The sequence below is a fragment of the Trichosurus vulpecula genome, chromosome 1 (assembly GCF_011100635.1).
Source record: "Trichosurus vulpecula isolate mTriVul1 chromosome 1, mTriVul1.pri, whole genome shotgun sequence".
NCBI classification, from domain to species: Eukaryota; Metazoa; Chordata; class Mammalia; order Diprotodontia; family Phalangeridae; genus Trichosurus; species Trichosurus vulpecula.
In genome coordinates, this window is record NC_050573.1 from 512,361,523 (window position 1) to 512,378,960 (window position 17,438).

Genomic DNA, 17,438 nt, shown 5'->3' on the forward strand with positions numbered 1-17,438 from the left:
CTCTGCTCCTAGAAGCTCTCTTCAGCTCCCAGGATATGGTCATTCCTTGAAGGCCCCACACATTGTCTTCTGTTGTTTTGGCCTCCTGGAACTTGGCCCTCAGTATCAAAGACTTCCATAACTCAGTCTTCTGTACCTTAGTTCCTTTGCTGGCTTCTTTAGTTGGGCCACTTAGCAGTAAATGGTGGATGTCACTTTGTGAGGGAACCAGGTCTTTAGCAGATGTCTTATATGGAGGACATATTGATGGAATTCTAATAAAGCTGCCTCCAGTCCAATACTCTAACTTCCTTATGGGCCCCACTGAACAGCAGGCACATCCCAATTTAACCACACAATCTGGCTTTAACTTCACCTCAGGCCACCAGACCCAATATAGCCCCTAGCTAACTACTGCCTTCAGATCCAATTCATATATTTGAACACCTGTTCACAATCACATCATCCATTTAGCCCAAGGCAGGACCACAATACCTAACTATTCATCTTGACCAGACAGGACCACAATAGTTAGCCAATTGGAGGCCAGCATGACCAGGATGTTTGACAAATGAACCATAGAAGGGACCCCTCCCATATTACGTAATCCCTCGACAAACCCCTCCTGCGTTTTTAATATTCATAATTTCTGTTATGTAATTGCATATTTACCCTATAAAAATCCATCTTGCTTCCTCTGAAGTTGCTGGTTCCTCTTGGAACTTAGCCTGCTTCATGAGAGGCATCAATCTCAATAAATACCTATACTTGGATGAGAGGTGGTCTGAATTCTTTGAGAGGGTTCCACCACAATACACATGCAACCAGTTTTTGGGGTCCCTGGGTGGGCAGAGTCTCTCACTCTGACCTCCCCCTCCACAACAATATGACCCCTCCAGAAACTCTGTATCACTCACAACCACTCCTCTCTACTAGAATGATCATGTTCTTTTGAGACCTTTTGTGACCTCCGCCCAAACCCCTTCTTTTTCACAGTCCCTCCTGTCTCCTACCAGGGAGCTCACAGCATGGGATAGCAACTTTCCTTCTTGGACCACTCAAACAAGTTTGTTTTCAACTCCATCCCAGCTGATTAGGTCAGTCTCTCTCCTCACAACCCAGGTGAGGTCTCTCCAGTTTGCATCAGCATCTACTATTGAGTCTTTGGTTTGGAGGGAGCACTCTTCTTCTTCTTTGTCTGTCCATCTCCCATTTTCCTTTGGGATAGTTGGTCCAGGTTATCCAGTTACACTGGGGCTGCCTTGAGAAAGAAAAGAGAAGGGGGGAAGGGTAGTGCAGAACTGAATGCTTTGGGCATGAGTATTTGTACTGTGAGATGAGATTAGAAAGCAACATTTCCATAAAGGACTGCAAAATTCGAGCACAATAGGAATTCTGAACTGAAAGCATTTAATTTAGGACGAAGAATGATGATTCTTTGTGCTCCTGAATCAGAATCATACATGGTCAGCTGTTGATAAACCTGAGCATGAACATGGTTTGAAAAACCCTTTCTCTTAGGAATAACAGTGAGAAACTGATTACTTATGAGGGTTGGCCCTTCAGCAGGTGGGGACGCTGGAAAACCAGCCCTGACAACGTAGGGAAATAGGATTAAAGATGAACATCTGTGGCCAATTCTAATATGGGGGTGGTGGTTTTGATTGTATTTGTGGAAGGTTGTAGGGATGCGAGTCACACGTGGTGGTGTTGCCAGACGCACAGCGGGCCAGCTTGGCTCTTAACCCCTATTTGCTGCAATCTCTAGAGTCCTGATTGCTTTTTGCACAACACTCCATCTCCCACCTCCAGCCATTTTCCCTGGCGGTTCCCCCTGCCTGGAACACTCCTTCTTCATCTTTGCCTCCTGGTTTCCTCGGCTTCCTTCAAGTCTCATTTAAAATCCTAACTCCTGCAAGAAGTCTTTCCCAATTCCCCTTAATCTTAGTGCCTTTCCTGTGTCCAGTGTATCCTCTACGCAGCTTGTTTGTACAAACACTAGCTGTTTTTGTGTTGTTTCCATTATACTGTTACCCTGCCCCCTCTTGAGCTCTCAGAGCCTCAGGAAACTCTTCCACACTCTTTGTGGAAGCGCAGATCTTGAGCCGCCGTTCACTGTTAAGTCCTCTCAACCAATGAAATCATCTCTCTGGCTGCTGATGCCAGGCTGGGCTGGACTTTGCAGAGGATCTCAATCCCCCTTCTTTCCAGAGGCTTCCTTCTGTTGAGGGACCTCCAATTTATTCTCTATCCAATTTGTTCTTCATATTTGTTTCATTGCCCCGCCCATGACTGCGAGCTCCCTGAGGGCAGAGGCTATCTTTTGCCTTTCTTGTATCCCCAGTGACTGGCACAGTAGGCGTTTAATAAGTATTGATTGATTATCCCCTTCATTACACCCTGAGCTCCTGGAGGGCAGGGTTTTGTCTTTTTTTGGTATCTTCCACGCCTGGCACAAAGTAGGGTTTAATCCGTATATGAGGCACCCGATGTCACAGGTGAGGGCTAGTCAGCGGGCAGGATCGGCTTCTTCGCACGTAGCAGGACTCGGAGCGCCACAGGTAGTGCGGACCATCCCCGTCCCTGCCTAACCCGTCCCCAGTGCGTCAGTGTGCTGCCCGCATGGGGCGGGGCGGAACGAAGCCGCGGTCCGGAGCGCTTGAAGCCTGATTGGCTTCGATGCCGGCGAGGGCGGGCCGAAGCGAGCGTGAGGCGGTTGGTGATTGGGCGAGCCAGCGCGAGAGCGGCCTGGTCCCGCAGGAGGCGCCAGGCTATTTGAAAGACGCGGCCTCGCGCTGCTGGAGCTTCCTTCGACCCACCTTCCACCCTGGTCCCGGGCCGCGATGGAGGCGGCCACTGAAGCGACAACGCAGGCGGAGGAGGTGGCGGCAGCGGCGGCCCAGAGGCAAGGCGGAGCCAGCCGGCGGGGGCGGGAGCGGGCTGTAGGCCGGGGCGTCCGCCGCTGGAGACCCGGGCCCTTGGTTCGAATCCTGCCTCTGTCGTCCACCCCGAACTGCGCTGGCCTAGTCTTTTTGGGATACGGATCTTCCTCCGACAGCGGAGAAAGCGAGCCCCAGAGCTCGACTCCACGCCTCTAGTGGCCCTCCACATCTGGAGCTTTTACAGAGAAGGAAACTGAGGCAGTGCCCTACAGGCTGACGGCTGGGCTGGTGCCGCGGACGGGAGGAGTGGGGGGTGGTCGAAATTATCAGCCAAAGAGGTGCTCGTGGGAGGCTTCGGGGAGGGGGGGTGGGGAGCCGACAGTGCAAGAGCAGGGCTGCTCGGACCCGGGACCTCCCTGTTGAAGGAACTCCCTTGGCCTGTGCAGATGGCCGGCGCCTCCTGGGCGATCCTGAGAGGTTGGAAGGGAGAACATTTATGAAGCGCCTAGTGAGTGCTAAGAGAGGTGAAGGCCCCGGCCCGGGGTCACCAGGTGAGGAGAGTCAGAGGCCGGATTTGAACCCGGGCCTTTCACTCTGGCTCTCTCCCTTTTTGCTTAAAGACTCTCAAATGCGAGGTCACGGATGGAGCCTGGGGCCCAGATTTCCCGAACAGAGAGAAGACCCCCTCCCTGGGGACCTACCCTGTTTGCAAGTCAAGAGTTTTAGGTAGAAAAAGCATTAATTAAGCGCTTCGTGTGTGTATTGGGACCACTTGAACTCAGGTCCAAGGCCCTTCTCTCTTTACTCCTCCAGCCTGCTCTCTCCCTTTGTGGAAAGATGTTTTCAAAAAAGTCCTAGTCTCTGCAAAAGGGTGGTCACAGAGCACAGTGGATACATTGTTGCAATCAGGAAAGCCCATCTTTTGTACTGACTTCCTGTATGATCCTGGACAAATGACTTGACTTTTCTAAGTGGGCAGTTTCTCTCCTCTCTACAAGGGTTAGTTGGGAGGATTTGGGTAAAAGTCATCCAGAATGAGCAGTCAAGGATATGTTGCATTCAGCACCAGTGAAGGGAATCCTGACGTAGTTTAGCTCTTGGGTCCACTGGACTAGAAAATGGGAATGATAATGGCTGTAGGGATTTTAATTTATTTGTAAAGCTCCAAAATTTTCAGGTGCTCTATTTATTTGTTTGTTTTTTAAATTTAATTTTATTTTAGACTCAAGGGCCAGAACACAAAAACAGAATAGAGAAAAGGAACAAAACATATAATAAACTTAAATATTGAAACTTAAATACAAAGTATGAAAGAAAAAAAAAGCATGTCCTGTGCATAGCACAATGTAAGAGAGGATTCAAAATATATAACAATAGATATTCATGTCAGGAAAGCCTATATGATAAATAATACATTTGTTGAGAATTGTTCATCTTTTCTTTGCTTCCTCGTGAGTTTTGTTCTCTGCTGTGTGCACTTTTGAACCTTGTTCTTTTTCCCCCTCTCCCCAGCCCCCTTCCCCCAAGGCTACAATAAAGTTTAGATATGTTTACATACTTATATAGACATATACCTTCCCAAACATACTCTTCTCCTGATCTTTGTTTTTATGTTTGTGCATATCTCTTGTTTCCTATCCCTCCTGATTTCTGTACTTTACTGCTACCCACCACCTTGCCCTCCTATTACTTACCTACTGCCACTCCAAGCATCTCTGCCCCATGTTCCCATTCCCATAAATCTAAACACCCTCCTATACCCCCCTTTTACCTATTCCCTCATTCTCTCCTCTAAAAATCCCTCCCTTGTCCTCTCCCTCCCTCTCTATACTCCTACCATTTTATTTCTTCTAAATTTAGAAGACTTTTATATTCTTTTATATGTATGTGTGTGCGTGTGTGTGTGTGTGTGTGTGTGTGTGTGTGTATATATATATATGTATTGATTGTTCCCTCTTAAACCCATTCCCAATGAAAGTAGGCTACCAGAACTACCAACCCTCCTCCCTCATCTAATTCCTCTGTATCCTTTCTTCCTCTTGCACCTCATTTGTATAAAATAGTTAATCTTTTAACTGTTTCTAAATAGTTTTACTTTTTAAATTCATTTCATAGTCATGTTTATCCCCCCTCTTTCTTATGAGCTTGCCAATTATTAATAAGGTTTTTTTGAGGGGGGGAGGTGAGGCAATTGGAGTTAAGTGACTTGCCCAAGGTCACACAGTAAGTGTAGAGTATCTGAGGCTGGATTTGAATTCAGGTCCTCCTGACTCCAGGGTGGTCCTGTATTCACTGTGCCGCCTAGTTGCCCCCTCAAGTGCTCTTTAAATATTGTAATCGATTTTTAAGTTGATGGTTTTGCAAGGCATAGTGCCTGGCACCTAATAGGAGTTTAATAAATGTTTATTGGATTGTTCTTGTTTAGTTGGCAACCTTTTTTCTGTCTTTTTTTTTTTTTAATCCTGATTTTCTCATGACTTCTAGGCCCAAGAAAATATCTGGTAACAATGATTGGTTTCAGAGTTCCCGGGTTCCTAGCTTTGCTCAGATGTTGAAAAAGAACTTGCCACTTCAACCTTCTTCAACAGCAGTGAATCCTCCTCCAGTATATTCATCATCAGAAGATTATAGTGTGTCAAATTTAGCTTCTAAGGTTACACAAGTCACAGGTACTTGTTTGCAGTAACACCAGGTTCTTTCAGCCTTGCTAACATATGTTACATTCCTTTGAAAGGTCTTCTCTTCCTCTGCACCCTGCTGCCATCCCCATAGTTCATGTCCTTGTCCCTTCTCTTAGGGAAGCCACAAAATGGGACATACGACTCACCCAAGGGGGCCTGATCTGTTTACCACCTCTTGTGACAGGAGCTGGTAGAAGGTGGCCAAAGTATTGCTATCCTCACTTCCTCCTTGCTGTACTACTTTCAAGCATCCCATGCCCAGCAGGGAAAGGTTCTAGCAAAAGGGTCCAGTCAGAGTTCTGGACTGCGGGAACCTGTCAGAGGAGCCTTATGGATCATGGAGAAGACTTTAAAGGCAGGTTTCTGAAAACAAGCAGATGACACAAGAGGAAAAAGTGCCTGTCATCTGAAGCTGTTCAAAGTTGGGAGGAGCCGCCTTTTTTGTGGCAGATCCTATTGCAGCAGAGGCTGGATCAGGAGTGGTTGGTGAGGTTGTAGAAGAAATTCTTGGTCACTTTCAGGCTGGGCTAGATTGTCTTTAGGCCATAAGATTGTAGAAACTGAGCTGGAAGAGACCAACCCCCTAATTTTACAGATGAGCAAACTGAGGCTTAGGGATGTGAAGTGATCTCCCCAAGGTTATGTCAGTGCCCGGTTCAGGGCATCGACTCCAGAGCAAGTGCAGCCCACTGTAATGAAGACCTCTTGAGATTCTCTGATTCCCTCACACATATACACAAATGGGGCAAGGTAGGATTGAATCAGGACAAAGGAGATAGAGATGGAAGTTTGAAAAGGGTATAGAAGTGATATTTGTATTGTATAGTTCATGCCTTAAGTAGAAGTATTAGTATGGGTGAAATCACTGAACTCATTTCCACATCTTTAAAACGTGGTAGACTAGAGCACCAGATCTCTTCCAGCTATAAAATTTTGTAACTTTATTAATTGAATGAGGTTTTATTTACTTATTTATATGGTATTTATCCTCACCTTTCTTGCAATTAAAAACTTCCATAGATTGCACTTAAAGTACCTGAATAGTTTATTGGCACCCTGTTGTCTACATTGCCAGAGCATACATGACTGAATTTTATATATCTAGATCTGTGACTAATGTTGGCATTGGTTTGGGACTAGAGGAAAAGAAGTCTTGAGAGGAAGGCATTAGGCTTTTTATTTTGCTTCTTCATCTTTTTTTAAAATGACTTGAAGCTGTCGTTTGTTTTTTTAGGTAACTTTCCAGAACCACTGCTTTCCAAAGTAGTCCTGCCTAATCCAAATACTGCCCTTCCTCCAAAGAAGATTCCCAAGGAATTCATTATGAAGTACAAACGTGGAGAGATCAATCCAGTGTCAGCTCTCCATCAGTTTGCACAAATGCAGCGTGTGCAACTTGACATTAAGGAAACTGTAACAACAGGCAAGTGTTTGCTAAGGTTGTCTGAAGTGCTTTTTAGGTGCCCAGTACTGTGCTAGGCACGGGGGACACCAGTAGAAGAGCAAGACAAATAGCTCCTCTTGTAATGGGGAGATGGGGAAACATGAAACAGGGAAATTTTCAGCTGCAAGTCGAGGGAAACACCCCAAAGTTCTTGGGGATGGGGATGGAAAGCCTCTTCTTAGGGTCCTTTCCATTGATTAAACCATTGACAAAGCTAAGGACTTTGGTGACCACATTGGTCAGCTCTCTTTTTTGGGTTCTTAGTAACTGTGGTTACGAGGGGTGGGCTGGGGGTGGGGTAGTTTATAATACCTACCAAGGCAGTTGCCACATAGCAATTTCTTGGATTTCTCCTCTGGGTGATGGCTTTAAAGGCAAGACTACCAGTGATGCCAAATTGAATACAATGGCTCCATTAGGCAGAAGGCTTTTGCCACATAATGTTAAGCAGTTTTGACATCTTTTAAAAAAATTTATTTAACATTTAAAAAAATTTTTTTTTCAATTACGCGTAAAACAATTTTTAATATTCATTTTAAAAATTTTTGAATTTCCAGTGTTCTGCCTCCCTCTTTTCCTTCTCCTTCTCATTGAGAAGGCAAGCAATTTGTTATAGGCTATATACGTGCAGTCATATAAAACATTTTCCTTATTAGTCACATTGTGAAGGAAGACACAGACCAAAAAAATCCAAGAAAAATAAAGTTAAAAAAAAGTATGCTTCGATCTACATTCAGTTCTTTCTCTGGAGGTGGATAGCATTTTTCAGAATTGTCTCGGGTCCTTGTATTGCTAAGAGTGGCTAAGTTTGACATGCTTTTGTTGCAGTTTTGGTTTTGCGTTCTTGGTATCTGAAGAGGAATCTGGTGTTAAATTCCACAATTTGTGATTAATTAGACTAAAGTGCTTGTCTCTGGGTATAAAATCTCTGCATTTGTACAAGAGACGTCTATGTGTGGATCCACAGTACTGGACCGTTATTGTTGTGCAGGAAATATCACTTGATGCAGGTTTGGATAGGTTTGGAATGGAGCTTAATTATAATCACTTGTTTTACCAACATCTGGGAACTCAATAAAAAAGCAGCATTTGAATTATCAGTACTTTCTAAAGAAGGCATGTGGTATAGTAACACTTGTCAATTCTTTAATTTCATTCTCCTTTTGTCATTCATTCAACAAGTTTTTATTAAGCACTTACTGTGTTTCTAACCACTGGGCATACAAAGACAAAACCTGAAAAAGCCCCTTCCCACAAGGTGCTTATATTCAACTGGAGGAAACAATACCTATAAGTAAATACAAAGTAATTTGGGAGTCAAGGAGGGCAGAAATAATTGGGGGAGTTGGTAGATTGAATTTAGGCCAGGGACAATTATGGTTGGTGAAATTCTTAGCTGGTGTATGTGGCTGAGAGCTGCTTCCAGGTCATCCAACATGCCACAGCAGCTCTCCCGAGGCCCAGACTCTGGAGGGTAAAGGCCTCTCTACAAAACATAAGAGGGCTGCTTGCTTTCTGGCACCTGAGGGAGCTTTGCAAGATACCACAGAAAAACTGTGAAGATAGCATTTACCCAAGTGGACTGTGGAAGACTGGAGGGGCCATTCAATAAGAGGACCACCTTAAATGTTACTGTGCCAAGGACTGCTTTATTGCATCAGACAAGAAAGAACCATCCTTCCTGGGGAGTCAGCAGGCCCTGATGTGTTGACCTCATGGTTTTAGAGGGATGCTAATGACAAGAAAGAGATCCCTTGAATGCTGGGATGGCTTGACTGGCTACCAGATAGCCAAAAACTGTGGATTCTGTCGGGTAAATTCCATTAATGGGATCAGGAAGCATGACTTCGTTGAGTCTGAAGATGTAGCCAAATCATGCAAGAAAGAATGAGTTGCTCTTTAGCTATCTGGTTCCGAGACTGAAAATTATCACAGAGAATCTCACATAGTGGGAAGGATCTGAGGGGACAGAGAAGGTTGGCATCAGCTACCCTGTCTTGGTAGAGGTTTTCCTCTCCCACCCTGTCTCAAAAAGTGCCAGAGGAGGGAAAGGGATGCTGTCTGTGTCTTTTTTGACTTGTGTGCCCTAGTTTATGAGAAGTTGTTTTCCTTCCTAGTATGTTTATTCCCCCTACTTTTTCTTTTCTTTTAATATCATCAAAACATAACAAAACCACTCCCAGAATCTCTCTCCAGATCAAGATATCTGAGGAATACCTTATTCTTTCCTTGCAATGGCCCATCTCTTGGTGATCCTTTTTTTTAACTTCTTCAACTAAATTTTTGTCACCCGCTTTGTGACCCTTGATGACATTAGGATTCCGAAAGTTGTCTTGTACCAACTCCCCCATTAGAATGGAAACAATTCGCTCTTGCTTAGTCCTTGCCTTTAGAGCAGTGCTTGATATACGTCATGTGTGATCCTGACAGAAACTCTTTGATAACTGAACTTTTTTCTTCATAGCTGCTTGGTTTTTTTTTTGTTTGTTTTGTTTTGAGATGACCGATGGATTCCATGTTCATTTTGCCCTCTAATAGATTTCGGTAGTTCTTTCCCATGATTTCTTCAAATATGTCTAGCTTCCCCTTCCACCTCTTCATCATGGCTTTCAGGTAGCCTAATGATTCTTTAATCATCTCTCCTTGATTGTTTTGTTTTTGTTGTTGTTTGTTTCATTTTTTCCAGGTCACTTGTTTTTGATATGAGACACCTTATATTTTCTTCTATTTTTTTCAGTTTTAAAATTGTTATTTTTTTGTGAGTAAGAGAGGGGTTAGATGGTAGGCTTTGGCAAAACATGAGTATTAGTAATACAAGGTACCTGGATTTTGAAAGTAGAGGAACTTCTATCCAGCAGAATAAACTCATCTTTCCCCCATCCCTGATGCCCAATTGACCTGTCTATTGAACTTCCCTATTTCTGTTGAGGGTACTACCTTTCTTCTTGACAGTGTGACAGGTGAAAGATGAAATGATTGAAGAAACAGACATTTGATCTTCTGAGCATATTGATTTATTAAGCAATGCATGTTAATTGCCCAACAAACTGGGAACACCTCTCCTCAGTTTAGGCCTGGACCCCAAATATAGGAGGAGACAGATTTTTATACATTAAAACCAATCAAATAAGACCAATTAATTAAAATGAAAAATATGTTAGGTAGTCTGATTTCAACGGGATGAAAGATTAGGGACTTTCCAAGTTGGGAGGGGAAAAGTAAACAGGTACAGTTTCCTGAAATCAGAAAAAGAGGTGTCCCACCCCCTCAGGTTTCTATAAAAAATCAAATGAACATGGAAACTATAACTGATTAGTATGGGGCCAACTTTCAATAAGATATATTAGTTTCTTCAGATATGCAATTGTGAAAAAACTCCTTGCATAAGTCTTTGGCTCTGCCTGGGTTTCTGGTCAGCATAACCTAGGTTCTTAGCAATAGGTAGAGGTGCTCCAGCTTTCTAGCCACACAGGGCTAGGTTCAAATGATACAATAAGGTTTTCTCCTAATTCCCATAATTGAATAAAGTTTTCTCACAAGATAACAGTTGGATTAGACCCATAATTGAATAGAAAGGGAACTGAACTAGTTCCAGAATTGGGTCACAAGATGGAGTCAGTGTGGATCGCTCAGTTCCCATAATTAACCATTTGCTGTTCTAATTCCATCAATTCCCACACCAGGTTTGTTATCTTGATGTTCTTGATGTTTCTCTCCCTCACCCCACATATCAAATCATTTGCTAGACTGATTCATGTTGTTGTTGTTTGTCCTTAGTTCATGAAGAGGACCATGACATCAGGAAGGTGATGTCATGACTTGCCACTGAATTGGATTCACCACCCTCACTCTCTATTCCAGAGCCATCAGTGTCCAGTGGCAAGATACAGATCAGGATGACTGGAGATGGCCTTGGATGCAGTGGGACACCTTGGCCTTTTTTAAGCTAAGGTCTTTCCCAGGTCTCAGTCTGTGTGAGGCAATGCCCATTCAGTGATTAAGGCTAGGTAAGAAATGAGACAGAGGTTTCTTACCTAGTCAAAAAAAAAAATCAGTCTGGGAGGGGAAGACCCTCAGGGTTTCTAGCCAAAGCAGAAACAATTGCTGTTTACACTCATTCTGAGCCATCAGAATCCAAACAGTTACCCGGTGAGGTTTGGCCAATCAATGAGAGCCAGAGTGATTTGGGTTTAAGGCATGGTCCTTAAAGAAATCTAGCCCTTAAACTCTTTCAGCAATCAAAATGTATATTCCTTTGGGCAGAGCACTTGCAGGTAAGGGTATGACTCTATTTGGACAGAAGGAGAGGAGGAAGAGGAGACAAGGAAGGAAGGAACTGCGTTGCTGAACTGGAACTGGCTGGTCAGTTGGGTCCCCAGTGGGACAGCTACTACTATTCACAGATTGTTGTTCATCCTTCATTCTTGAAAAGGACCATGACATCAGGTCAGGTGATGTCATGACTTGCAAACAAATTGAATTTAAGTGTGGTGGGGTGACTTTTCACAGCCCTCCCTCCCTTAAATCCAATTCACTTGCAAGTCCTAACATCACCTTTCTGATGTTATGGTCCTCTTTGAGAATTAAGGACAAACAACAATGAATGACTGTCCTTTCCTCCTCCTCTCCTTTTCCTCTGTCCCTCTAGGAAATCATACCTGTGGGTGCTCTGCCAAAGGAACATACATATTTTTTTTTTGCTAAAACTTTGCAAGATATCTTGGGGTTTACAGGCTAGATTTCTTTTTTATGGACCATGTCTTAAATCCAAGTCACTCTGGCCCTTGATTGGCCAACAATGGGTCCCAGGCCAAGCCTCGCTTGGTCACTGTTTGGACTCTGATGGCTCAGTGGATGTAAATGGCAATTGTTTCTGTTTTGGCTAGAAACCCTGAGGATCTTCCCCTCCCATGTTGATTTTTTTTTTAAGTAGAGACAATTTTTTGCCACATTTCTTACCCAGCCATCATCACTGAATGGGCATTGCCTAAGTGAAACTCAGTGAGACCTTAGCTTAAAAAGACCATCTCCAGTTGTCCAGATCTGTCTTGACACTGGACTGATAACATTTATTCAGACATCGAAAGACTTTTTATGTGACTTTAATTGGGAAAGGCAGATAGTGTTGGTCATTTCCAATGATGCGGCATCCAAGAAGCCCAAAACCAGGGTTGGAAATGTGTAGAAAGAATCTTTTGAAATCTGAATACCCAGACTTTGACCTTTTGGTTTACACAGTAGCACACACTAAACATTTAGCCAAATAGAGTTAAATTTAGCTCAGTGTGGTAGGGGCTGCCTTGGGAATTAGAGGGTTTCCCTTCCCCAAAGGTCTTGAAGCAGAGCCTGTATAACCATTTCCTGGAGATGTTGTCAAAGAGATTCCCAGTCAGGAACAAATTGGGCTAGATGGCCTCTGAGGTTCCTTCTGACTCTGAAACTCTGTGATTCCAAGTAAAGAAAGATAATTGGCTAAAAATAATCCCACGAGCGTTACTGACGTATCTGTTTAAAATTTTTTTTTAACAGCACTATGGATTTAATGCTGCTTTATTTTTGGAAGAATTTTTCTAAACAGGAAAAATAAATTGCTGTTTATTTTCATATCAATAACATTTTCTTTCTTTTGACTCATTTGACCAGATTCTGGTAATTGTATTCATAGTTTAAAACTCATACCAATGTCCCTGGGTATTTTTTTCAGGTAATGTTATGGGTCCTTATTTTGCCTTCTGTGCTGTGGTGGATGGTATTCAATATAAAACTGGACTGGGACAAAATAAAAAGGAATCTAGATCCAATGCAGCCAAGCTAGCCCTTGATGAGCTTTTGCAGTTGAATGATCCTGAACCAAGGAATGTGGAAACCTCAGGTGAATGTTCTGGCCATTGAATGGTAGTTCTTTCCCCACCTCTCTTCCCCATACATCCCCCCTCCCTCTCACCCTCACCTTGGTTGATAAATACATAAGTAGGGACTGGGCCTGTTATTTCATTAGTGTAGGGAGCCTCTAGTGAGGAACTTCTCGACCAAGCTTATACCTATTCTGTCATTATTATTGGTTTAAGCTATTCTTTTTTTATACTCAGGCTTGGTTAAATCTCCTTTTTTTGCATTAAAAAAAATTTGCCCTCATTATTTTGCTTCCTGTATAGCTATGTTGGTTTCGTCAGAGGACTATTTGGGATTTTGTATAATCAGGGTATCTTCCTTCCCTCTCACTCCTTTAAGAACTTATTTTTCTAGCCAGGTATCCCTTGAGTATATATATATGCATGACATTATATTGTTGGTCAGAACGAAGATCAGAGTAGCAGGTACTGTATTACCCTGGTTATTTCCTCTCTCTTTCTTATAATTGTAGCTCTCTAGGCTTGGCCATTTTGGCCTCAAGGCCTTAATGAAACCTCCTAGACAGAGCTCCCAAAATGACTATGTTTTCTCCTCCCTGAGTGATTCCATATTTACCTGGCCAATCTTGTCCTGATTCTCCAAAATGGTGACACCATGAACTATGAGGAACAACACCAGAGAACTAGAAATTGTAGAGAAGCAACCAGAAAACTTTGGCAGTAAGATGCACCAAAAACTGTGTGGGGGAAAATAAAACCCCACTTAAATTAGCTTCAAAGTAGGCCTAACTGTTGTCTCCCCTCAAAGACTTGCTGTAATAAATGAACATTCACTTGTATTACTTTTTTGTATTTTCATGTATATGTAGATATTTTTATGATTAATAAACTGCAAATTATATAAACTATTAATAAACTAAAAATTATTTAAAAAGAAAATAGCTTTAGTTTTCTGATCTTGTTCAAATACTGTTTTTCTCATAGAATATGCTTTTTTGCTATATTTTATACACTACCATGTTACCAAAAATATGAAGCAGCCACCTTTAAAATTTTAAGGGCTTTATGTTTCCTAACTTATTTCTTTCAATAGGTCCTTCTCTCATCCCTGCAGAACCTGTCATTTCAGCTGAATCGAATTATGTTTCCAAGGTGCATTATGGTAGGAAAGTCCTTATGTTCTTGTTTGGTACCAGCTGCACCACCTAAAGAAATATTACGTTACAAACTTGCTTCAAAGGTCTGTGTTTTTGTTGAGTCGAGGATCTGCTGAGAAGGATATGATTGCTCTGATTTGGTAGATAAGCTTTCAAGATTTGATGTGACCAAAACTTTCTTTTCCCTGTGGCCAAGCTGGTGATGAAACATCTCACCCTTAGTGAGGCTGGTTCTTGAGTGGTAGCCATGGTAAGTTTATCAGTGGACCAGCCTTGAAATCTTTCCAGCCTGATATAAAAGCTTCCAAAATTTGGTCTCAGCTGGCATCGCCTTCGATAACGCTTGGATCACCTTGAACCCTGGGCACAATGAGTTTTTGGGTGTGGCAGACACTGAAGGTTAATTTACTCTATTGGAGTTATATATGAGAAGTTGAATTAATGCTGCTCATGTGTTTAGCTTCCTAAGCCAGAGTAAGACCACTGCTAAGGGGAGAGGGACTGTGGCTTCATGTGAACTTCTTTTGATTCTTCTGAAAGTTACAGAGGTTAGAGAAAACTCTGACGTGGAGGTTAAGGAGCAGACAAGCTAGCTGTTTCCTCCCTTGAAGTTGGAGACCAAAGTTTGCAAGCAGCCAGCTTATCAACCTCTAGTCTACTGCTAGAGCAGGGCTTCTCATCCATTTTTTGTGTGCCTTGGGCTCCTTTGGCCATCTAGTAATGCCAAGGAACTCCTCAGAATAATGTTAAATGCGTTGAATAAAATGTATAGGATTATAGTGGACACTAACTACACTGAAATAGTTATCAAAATAGAAAAAAACCAAAACAAAACCAAGCTCTTAGACCCCAGATTAAGAACCTTTGTTCTAGAGCAGGGTTGGGGAACCTGTGGCCTAAAGGCCACATGTGGCCCTCTAGGTCCTCAAGTGCTGCCCTTTGAATCCAAACTTCACAGAACAAATCCTTTGGGATTCAGTTAAAGGGCCTCACTTGAGGACCTAGAGGGCCACATGTGGCCTTCAGGCCGCCACAGGTTTCCCATCCCTGTTCCAGAGCTTCCTGAGCTATAGTCCATATGACATCTTTCTGCCTGCATCCTGGGGTGGTGGTTTGTCAATGGCTCTCAGGGGAACAGTATTACATGCTTTCAGCAGAAATCAGTAAGGTTGTACCTTACCATTACTCTCCTTTGCCCAAGACACTGGATTCAAGGGAGTTGGCTTTTTTCTGTTTCATGGACTAACAACCTCCTTCAGTGTTTGTAAAGCCTGTTAGATCTGGGAAAAATTAACACACTATGGCAAGATCAGTTAATACATGGCTTTGTAGGTCATGTCATAACAATAGAAATTTATAATCTGGAATGAACACTAAAGACCAACCTGTTCATTTTTCAACTGTTAGAAAGCGTGTAATGCTAAGTTGCTGTCATGTTGATAATTAAAATGTGGTTAGTGTATGGTAATGAATATGCCAGTTGGGAGCCAGAAACAGATAAAGATGTGGGAGGGAGCAGTTGTTGCCAATAGGATACCAATTGGTTAGGAATATCAGAAAGGAAAGAAGAGGTATCAGTGTTTAGGCTCACAGGCCAAAGAGACAGAACTAAGAAGAGAGAATATCTTAGGCCCTTAAACATCTCCTGATCTCTCAGGTTTTTCAAATAGGTTCCATTCTTGAAAACAAAGAGGAAAAAAAGAAGAAACCCCTTAATTTGGCATCACTTCATTAGCTGAGCCTGTCAGTACATGCAGTGTTCCTCACCATAATCCGTAAAGAAGAGAGGTCTAATAATTCCTTTCTTTAAAAAGCAAATTTTATTTATTTTTATATGGCCTAAATTTCTCCCTCTATCCATTTCCCCCCTGCCAGAGATCCATCCCTGATATCAAATAATTTTGAAAGGAAAAAAATGAGAGGAAAAAATTCTGCAGAATTGATCAATACATCAAAAAAATATCAGATATTATGTGCAATGTTCCATACCCATGGACCACCCCCCCACCTCTGCAAAGAAGTTGGGAGAAAGGTGGCTATTAGCCTTTTTTTTGTTTTGTTTCATCAGTACCAAGTCACTTTATTGGGATGTAAATTATGGTAGTTTTTTTGGTACAGATTATGAAAAGGTCAGATAACCAAAATATACATGCACTGACAGGCAGTAGGAGTCACACCCACAGTTCCCAGGTGTGACTGAGCTCTCTTCTCACTGTCTCTAAGGGTGTGCTTGTTAAGAAGATATTTGTCCATGCCAGAATCAGGGGCCCCCATTTTGTGCAGGTTGGGTACATGATCACCCAGTTGTTTGATGGACTTTACCTGTTCATCCAGGTAGTGGGTTTCAATGAAATGACATAAATGGGGGTTGTTTTTGTCAGTTGCTGGCTTGTGCAATTCCAGTAATTACTGATTGATATTTTTTTTCAAGTGCAGAGCACACTCCATTGCATTTAGCCCACTCTCCCAGTTGTCTCGGTCTGGTTTCTTGATATCTTGCAGGAAGATTCAGCGACCTTATTGGTTTTGGAGTTTTATCAACTTCTCAGCATATTCCCTCTCCTCATGGGATTGGTATAGGAAATACTTGGCAAAGTTCCTCTTGGTTGAAGTAGTATGATGTGGACAGGTAGATGTAGGAGGTATAGAGCTCCAGGTTGATCTGCTGGTTGAGTCTGATTGGCCTCTGAGGCCTGGCGGTAGTTCTGTCGCATCTTAGAGGGAGATGAGGTCATCATGGCAGTAGAAATGGTGGAGGCAGTGAAGAAGAAAAGGAGAAGGAGGTGGCTGTGCTGAGGCTGGGCTAGTCTGAAATAGATGGCAGCTGCTCAAACAGTACGGCAGAAGTGTTGACTAGTGGAGGTAAAGAGGTAGCTACGGGCAGCTCCAGCTAGGAATTGAGCAGTGGGTTCCATCAAGCACTATTGAAGCAGGAATTGCAGCAACTCCCCTTCCCTATGCTTCTGGCCACTAATGGCTTTTTAACAGGTCTTCTTGCCTTCATATTGCTTCCAATTAAGTAATCATCATTTATTAAGCACTTACTATAGACCAAGACCTGTGCTAAATTAAGGATATCAAGAAAGGCAAAAGTAATCCTTCCTTCAAGGAGCTTATATTCTAGTGGGGAGAAGTAATGTATACAAACCAGCCGATGCACATTACTAAGAGAGGAGATGGAAGGTTACCTTACATAGGAAAGCTGTAGAATCTTGGAGGATGTTGAAAGGCAGAAGGTGGCATTGCTGCTGAATCTTGAGGGAGCCAGAGGGCAGCAAGGAGAGCACTTGACGTCTGGGAGGTAGGCAGGGTATAGGTATGGAGAGAGATTTTAATGTGAGGAACAGCGAAAAGGTCAGTGTTGCAGGATTGTTACAAGGCATATGAAGGGGAGAAAAGTCAAAGAAGGTAGGAAAGGTAGGAAGGGGCCAGGCTGTTGTATT

General features: G+C 42.8%; 1 protein-coding gene and 1 pseudogene across 2 annotated transcripts; one reads left to right on the forward strand and one right to left on the reverse strand.

The window, feature by feature from the left end:
* The first annotated feature begins 2,686 nt into the window (after positions 1 to 2,686).
* Positions 2,687 to 14,069, forward strand: LOC118844952 (adenosine deaminase domain-containing protein 1-like). Of its 2 annotated transcripts, none has more exons than XM_036752983.1 (5): positions 2,687 to 2,884; positions 5,346 to 5,530; positions 6,777 to 6,965; positions 12,691 to 12,858; positions 13,351 to 13,766. In XM_036752983.1, the coding sequence occupies exons 1-5, from the start codon at positions 2,823 to 2,825 to the stop codon at positions 13,356 to 13,358; spliced, it is 612 nt and encodes a 203-aa protein (XP_036608878.1). In that variant the 5' UTR covers positions 2,687 to 2,822; the 3' UTR covers positions 13,359 to 13,766. The 2 variants fall into 2 exon arrangements, with proteins under 2 accessions (XP_036608878.1, XP_036608873.1); XM_036752978.1 differs by lacking the exon at positions 13,351 to 13,766 and adding an exon at positions 13,932 to 14,069 and having other exon boundaries at positions 2,763 to 2,884.
* Positions 14,070 to 16,125: 2,056 nt separating this feature from the next.
* Positions 16,126 to 16,733, reverse strand: LOC118840912 (annotated as a pseudogene).
* Between the last annotated feature and the right edge of the window lie 705 nt (positions 16,734 to 17,438).

Excerpts from the sequence above, each read along its gene's own strand:
- LOC118844952 (XM_036752978.1), top strand. The coding sequence starts at position 2,823 with ATGGAGGCGGCCACTGAAGCGACAACGCAGGCGGAGGAGGTGGCGGCA. Across the intron at positions 5,531-6,776 it reads TAAGGTTACACAAGTCACAG|GTAACTTTCCAGAACCACTG; the intron begins GTACTTGTTTGC and ends TTGTTTTTTTAG. Across the intron at positions 6,966-12,690 it reads TAAGGAAACTGTAACAACAG|GTAATGTTATGGGTCCTTAT; the intron begins GCAAGTGTTTGC and ends TATTTTTTTCAG.